At 36.4% G+C, this 7840-nt stretch overlaps 1 protein-coding gene across 1 annotated transcript in view; it reads right to left on the reverse strand.

Annotated features, from left to right (window-relative positions):
- Positions 1–7840, reverse strand: part of SYNPR (synaptoporin) — a 142840-nt gene that overhangs the window by 35529 nt on the left and 99471 nt on the right. Inside the window, exon 3 of the mRNA XM_039880530.1 lies at positions 7074–7272. Within this exon, the coding sequence (XP_039736464.1) occupies positions 7074–7272 (199 nt within the window). The remainder of the gene's footprint in view (positions 1–7073; positions 7273–7840) is intronic.

Consider the following 7840-nt stretch of genomic DNA (forward strand, 5'->3'; position numbering starts at 1 on the left):
GGGAACGTGATTTCTTCTGGGTGTGCTGGGCCATGGAATAGGCACATTTCACATTTCATAGCGTTTTATTTATTTATTTATTTATTTATTTATTTATTTATTTATTTTTATTTTTTTATTACGGTGACTGGTTAACAAAATCCAGTAAGTTTACATTTGTGACAACATGGATGGACCTTGAGATAATCATGCTAAGTGAAATAAGCTAGACAGAAAAAGTTGAAAACCACATATTATCACTTTTATGTGGGATATAAACCTAAAAGCAACAAACAGGACAAACAAACAGAGACTCATGGAACCTGGACAATAGACTAGTGGTTCCCAGAGGGGAGGGGCTAGGGGGGTAGGGGGAGGTAGACGGCAGGGTAAAAGAGGTCAAATATGTGGTGACAGAAAGAAATCTAATATTTCACAGTGTTTTAAAGGAAAAAAAGAAACATTCAGGAAAGACACATTTGGAGCTTTGCCAAATTTCCACTAGGTTCTGATTTTTCTGACTGAATGATGAATTTCCTGGAATGAGAGGAAATATGACAAAGATAGATAGGGTTCAGACAGAAATTATCTGCCAGCCCTCTGAAGGCACTGGCTCCAATATAGGATAAAATGAGCTTTGGGCTCCTGAAGAATTCCACAAACAGTTCACTGCCTTTATTACAGCTATTGGACTACAGCTCATTCCTCTGTTTAACTAGTTAATTGGAGAAACAGGGTACCAAATGGGAATTAACCCTCATTTAAATTGTAATTCAGAATCTGCTAGTCCTAAAGAAGCTGAAAAAGGGCTGAGGATGTAAAATCTGATAAAACTTGTGGATGCTATACTGAGAACACTTTAACTGGATTAATTTATTTGCCTTCTTCTGTGGTGCCAATTCTGGAAAAATGTATTTTTTGATGCAAAAATGTATAGTAGTTTAGATTAAGCGTTCATTTAAGGTTAGGTCCGTACCCTTTTTAAAAGTCAACACTTCTTGTTTCAAAGAGTGAGGAAGTGGAAACACACACATCACATCACATCACATCACATCACATCACATCACATCACATCACATCACAAACCAGAGTGTCAGATTTTGACAGGCATGCCCATGACTAACAAGATACATACTTTGGGGGTCTTCAACTGATGTTATTATTTTTAGCATCAGATGCAGTGTACCTGGGGCAGAACTTCAAACACAATCTCCTCTACTCATCCTCTCGCCAACCATCAGATGCTCTGGAGTTGTCTTTAGTATTAGTATACTCACTAGAACCTGGGGAGGAAGTGCTTTGGATTCTAGATAGGGTATGCTTCTGCCTCTAGGTTACCAGAGCCCATCTACAAACTTATAGCAGGTCATTTGTAGGAGAGTCATAATTATTAAATGATTTTCCTCACCAGACTGGGTGCTTTTAATTCACCCATATCTACATGTTGCTTGGTTTGTGGAAAATACTTATTACCTATTAACACTTAGATATGAAGTAAAACTGACATGATGAGGGTAAGAAGAGATAGAAGAGAAAGGGGAGGAGAGAAGAGGAAAAGAGGGGAAAAGAAGGAGAGGGAAGGAGAGAGGAGAGAGATTTTTCAACAATTTACAAATAGTTCAGAGACTGCAAAATCTGATCTCCACTTTTGATTATAGTCAAGTAAAGATGGAGTCGATAGTTAGGAACTAGCATTTGATTCTTCGACCATCTGTCTCTGTGCCTGCCTCCTGTTTTCCTCTCTTAGTGATGGTCTTAGCCTAGCCTGGATAATGAGGAGCCGTATTTTATTTTGGAATGTTAAAAATCCACCTTCCAGTCATCTAATGAAGTGGGGTTCCAGGAACAGAAAGGTAAATTGAATGTTCAACCTAACTGTGATCTTAGAAGTAGTTCTAAGTAAGACCTTGGGGGAACTGGAGAAGAAGGTGCCTGGGATGGAGGGTCTGGAAGAAAGTAGAATTGTAAGGGCTGCAGTCAATTAAAGGAAGGTGCTTGCAATTTCCCTGTATGGAGCTAAGGTACTACCCAGTAATGGGCAGGAGAATAATTAAAATTAATGACAATAATTGTGTTACAATTAAATTACATTAATTTATCACTTATTGGGTGCCTTTCCCTGTGTGAAATGCTTCACACTCTTACTTTCCTTTCAGCAGCCCTGTGAAATGTATATCATTATTAGCTAGCTTCATCCTACAGACGAAGTAACAGGCTTCCAAATGTAAATAATAAGTCATACAGGGGGATTAAAATCCAGGACTCCAGAGCTTAGCCACTACTCTTAAAATCATTAGCCTAAGAGGTTGAATCCTTGTTTTGCCATTCACTTCTCGGACCACGAGCAAGATTTCTAATCTCCCAAGGCCTCATTTTCCAACACCTGGTGCTCAGTAAAGAGGAGTTAAATGGAATCTGTAGAATGGGGCTGATTCTAATGGCTCTCTTTCTCTCTCAGGGTTGTTTTGAGGCTGATGGGAAACATGAAAAGATTTAGAATGCACTGACATGAAACAAATGTGAGCCGCTGCGTGCCTGCAATGGGTAAAAATTTCTTGTCCCAAAAAACGCCTGTTGTCAGTCAACCTGGTCTCCTTTATGGGAAAAGCAGAGTTTGAATAATATAGCGCCTTCCTTTTCCACAAAATCTTAAGGCAGATATTGATCTCCTTAACTCTTAGAGTAGTTACTTTAAACCAAAGCTGTCACGACAAGAATTCACCAAAATGTGGGATGGTGTTTATTATATACTCATTCTTAGAGCATTCTATCAGCTCTGTAAGATATTTTTTAAATCTACTTTACATTAATATGATAAAAAATAAAGCCTCACAGTATCACTATTTGACATGAGATCTGAAAACGGCTCAGAACATCCTTTCACAGAAATCTAGGCAGGAGATTGGCTTTAAAAGTGTACTCTAAGGAATGTGACAAAGTGATATAACCAGATGTGACATTTCAATTCCACAATCATACATCATTCAGGTGGCCTTTCTACTTTCTGAGAACTGATATCTATTCATCTGTAAAAGAAGGCACTTACCATAGTGATGTGAAGTAGCTAGCTGATTCATTTAGCCTGATTTTCTCCCTACTGTGTCATTCAGCATCATTAACATTGTGTTACTTCTAAAGACATTCAGATTCTCATTTTTACTTAAAGGTATGCAGTCTTGCCAAGCATATTTAGTAGAAAAAGGTACTTTAAAAAATAGCTGTTGATTAACTCGGCCTCAGTCTGTCTGAAATTGCTCACAACTGGTTACAAATGTGTAGAAATCAGTCTTTGTAATTTTTGATTTATAATACATATTGATCCTGGGCATTTTAAAAGCTCGTTTTCGATCATTGACATCTTTCTTGTGCAATAAAGATAAATGACAACACAAGCAGAAACTTCCAGTTATTTTAACATCATAGATTCTAGCATCATCCATAACTCCAAATGGATTTTGAAGCTTCTATAACTGTCAAATGGGGAAGAAAGTCTAGGGGTTAAAGGGCTTGGTTTCTCTATATCCAGAGTTAGACAGTATAGGAGCTGTCCAGGTATATAGACCAATTAGTCTTACCCACCTCCACCCTTCTAACTTTGCAGTACGTTGCCTATCAGGATTTTGGATCCTCCTGAATGGTGATTATGAATTTGGGCCTTGGATTTGGAGAGACATGGGTTCAAACTCTTTACCTTCTATTAGTGATGTGATCCGTGAGAGTTTGGGTGACCTCTCTGAGCCTCCTTTTCCTCAACCGTAAATGTGAATAATAATATAAGCTAGGGTTGTTATGCGGATTAAGTCAGCTTGACACATAATAGAAACTCAGTCAATACCAGTTGATATTATTGTTGTTATATCAACACCATTACCATCCTTGTCGCTTTCCTACACATTGATCTTATTTACATATGATGTGTGATGTCATGTCCTAGAGGATTACAGAGTGAGATGAGAAAATAATTTTAGATGGGAACTAGCTTAGAAGGATACCTGACTTATTGAACTGATTGAATTAGTTCATGTCATAATATCGTCACTATTTTTGCTTCAGACTAAGTTTATTTGACTTGGAGAGTTCTGAATTACAGAATGAAGAAAAAAATAGGTGTTTTGTTTTTTTTTAAAGCAACAACAACAACAACAACAAAAAGAATAGATGATAACAAGAACAGAGAGGCCTAAGTATTGATCAGTGACCATCTTTCTAAATAAATAGAATTGGTTTAAAACAAGTATAATTATTGTTAAAGTATGAACAAATATTTTTCTAGTTTTTAAAGTTTTCTTAGGTATGAACCACCTTTTTGGAATCTTGTTCACACTGTAGATTTGCTTTAACCTGCTAACTCATAATTAAAGGTGGGTATAATAGCCCACCCTTTCTCCCCTAGTCCCAGCCTTGTCGTAGTGGGATTAGAATTGATAAAGTTTGCCACTTGCAGCTGCAATGGCATCATGCTGATACTCTACATTCATTCTGCCTCTGCAACTCTTAGGACTCAGGTTGATTTTTAAATTAACTTTTATCTGCTAAGTAATGAGCACATCAGTTTTTTAATATCACAGAAGTCTCATCTAGGAGCTTTCCTTTTTTATTATTAGAATTATCTCCCCCAACCCTCCCTTTCTTGCACAATGTAATAAAACAAAACCTACCCAGAGTAGTACACAACCCAGGATTTTATTATATCCTACTTGATGGAGAAGACTATTTATACAGAGATGAAATAGCATGCCTTCATAAAATTATCTCATATGAGTAGAATGTAGTTTTACATAACAAATAGATCTTTTCCCCACTTTATATGGGCAAACTAGCTGAGCCAACTTCTCTCTAGAAATCAGGATATTTCCTCAGCCTTTAGAATTCTGTGAGAGAATCTACAAGTGTCCAGGAATGGAGAATGCATGTTGATTTTACGGTGTTTGTATACACATAACAAAGTCCTTTGTGTGCCTATCTGCACAAGAGAGGGATGAGCCCAAGATAGGTGACTTTGTTAAAGATATTTTAAAACCATTTAGACTATTTATAAATTTCAATTGAGAGGAAAAATAAAAAAAGACACCTGTCCAAAGGTTTAATTCTGCTGCATTCTTCTTCTTTTTCCGGGATAACGTAGTAAAGTGTTACAAATCAGATTTTTTTCCTAGTCATTTCAAAACTGATCACCAAGTTCTACAAACAGGTGTTTCTCCCAGTTACCCTTTAAAGAGTTTATTTTAAAGTTTAGGTCTCAATAATAAATAGATTAAATTAGAGATCTGTAAATTTTTTTACTCAGGTATTCCATAAAAGAAATTTGAAAAACTGTGTTTCTACTTGTATAAAGTTGACATCTAATTTTGTTTTTATTATAAGTCTAAAGAGTTGCAAGAAATATTTTGGCATATTACAAGTATTGATATTTGAAAATATACCCGTGTATCCATTTAAAGATGATTATAATAGAACAGTTATTTGATATTTTCTATTATCTATTAAAAGATTAATGAACAAGTTCCTCTTTAACAGTTGGAAATTTTACATGTTCCTTTTGTTCTCTTTGAAGTTGTATTTCTATTATGCAACTAAAATAGTTTAATAGAAATAATATCATGCTATAAATAAAATATAATATTATTTATAATATACGGGAAGACATTTTATCAATCACCCTATTATATTTCTTTGTAACAAAAATATGCATATAATTTACATTACTTTTTATTTACCAGCAATCCTAATGCTTTAAGTACGAAAATATTCTTTTGGATTGGGTGATCATAACAAATATTATGAATGCACTGTTGTCCAGTGTATTATAAATTTTAATAAATAATTTTAAATTTAAATAGTTACATTTTTGTTAGAAGTGTATGGCGCTGTTTTTACTTCAATTAGTTTATATTTCAGGGAGACAAATATTATTTATGACTAGAATGGGACATAATTCAGCATACGCTCTTCTATTTTATAAAATGTGTTGAGAACGGTTGCTCACATAATTGAGTAGATGAGAATGAATGGAATTTTGTTATAGCAATGTCATTAATTTATTTGAATTCCACTTGAGTTATGTGCCCTCAAATCACCTAGTGACCTGTCGTCAAAAATTATTTTTTAATGATCTGTCAGGTAATGAGTACATTAGGACTTTCACTTTTTTTTGAAAGAAAAATAATTGGAAACCTCCTTATATGCAAAAGGGTACATTACAAAGGCATTGCCAAACAACGCCAGCATTTTAAATAATCCTTTCTTTAGTGCCTCAGGGGTTTTGCATTCCAACAATGTACTATACAGTTACATTTGGGATAAAAAAGAAGGATGTTTTTCTTTTATATAATGGGAGCAGGTAATTAAGAAAGAAAATAGCAAGATATTTTCCAATGCAGGGCATTCTCAGTAAGATAAAGTTCAGGCCAATATACATGTGAAGGTTGAGAAATTTAAATTTCATTTTCTTAAAATTATCTAAGACCATATACCCCTCTGAGAGTCGTTGTATCCTTCTAAGTGTATTTGTGTCCCTGTTTATATAGGCTGAACTACCTCGGTTTTACCCACAAGAGTTCTTGAACCAGTGTATAAGGAAAAAGCAAACAGTGCAGAGTTGGTAGTGGTTGGGGGTGGGAAGGAGGTGCAGGGAGGGGGGAGAGAGAGAGAGAGAGAGAGAGAGAGAGAGAGAGAGACAGAGAGACAGAGAGACAGAGAGGAGACACAGAGACAGAGAGAGAGAGAGAGAGAGAGAGAGAGGGAGAGAGAGAATAGACAGTGAGGAAAATTGTTGACTAACTCCATAATGCTGGAATTATAAATAAATCTGCAGCAAGCCTCCCTCTTTTTTCCTTGATCTCAAGAAGAGATTTCCAACAGTTTATCTCAGAGGAGTTTTTAAAAAGTCTGGCAATACTTTTCCAACACAGGGTCACAAAAGAATGACAGACATCATGTTTGTGTTTTAGATACAAGATATTTAAATGAAAAAGAATGTGATTTCCCTTAAAATACCTATCCTGAGGGCTTGGGTAACTCCAAGGCCCTTCAAGCATTGGAAAAAAAAATTAGAGGGTAAAAAAAAAGGTTATTTCAAAAAGCAAAGCACTTACAATGAGTGGACCCCTGTTGTTTTCCCGATATTTGTTCTGGAAGAAAATGTAAACGACTGTGGCCGCCAAGGAGTAGAGGAAGGCAAAGACAGCAACAGTGACGAAGAACTCTGCTGAAGATGAGGAGTCGCCAATCAGCGCCAGCTTCTCCCGCTCCTTTCCTTCGCAGGTAGGCACCTCAAATGTCACCTGGTGCAACCTAAAGTGCCAGATTTAAGGAGACGCTCTTTAAAATGCTATGGAGAGAAAACTAGAGGCCATATGCCTACGTGTTCTAGAGCAAAAGGAGAAGTGATTTGGGAGTTTCATGGCATGCCTATGCGACAAGTTCATTAACAAAATTAGAGATTATAATTGGAAACACAGAAGTAAATGCTGCAGTTAAACATCACTCCATTGGGTTCCACAATAGCTGTCACTGGAGAGAGAGGGGAGGAGGTAAAGGGAGGGGCACCCGAAATGATGAAAAATTAGACTATGACATCCTCCTGCTTTAATTCTGCAGTGCTTTCTCATCTTAACTTGGACTCAAAACCTAACTTCTAAATGTGACCCCTGCGCCCTCCCCCAGGTCTTCGTAATCCTGGTTTAGGGTTTTTTCATTGACTGTTCCTTATGTCCTGATATTTCCCATGGCTGGCTCATTCTTGGCACTCAGGTGTAAGCTCACATGTCATGTCCTTGGATAGCCTTTTCTGTCCATTAATCTAAAACAGCTCTTTTCCCTTAGACATTTCTATCACATCACCCTGTTTAATGTCATTCAC

Source organism: Pteropus medius, unplaced genomic scaffold, assembly GCF_902729225.1.
Source record: "Pteropus medius unplaced genomic scaffold, Ma_sr-lr_union100, whole genome shotgun sequence".
NCBI lineage: Eukaryota > Metazoa > Chordata > Mammalia > Chiroptera > Pteropodidae > Pteropus > Pteropus medius.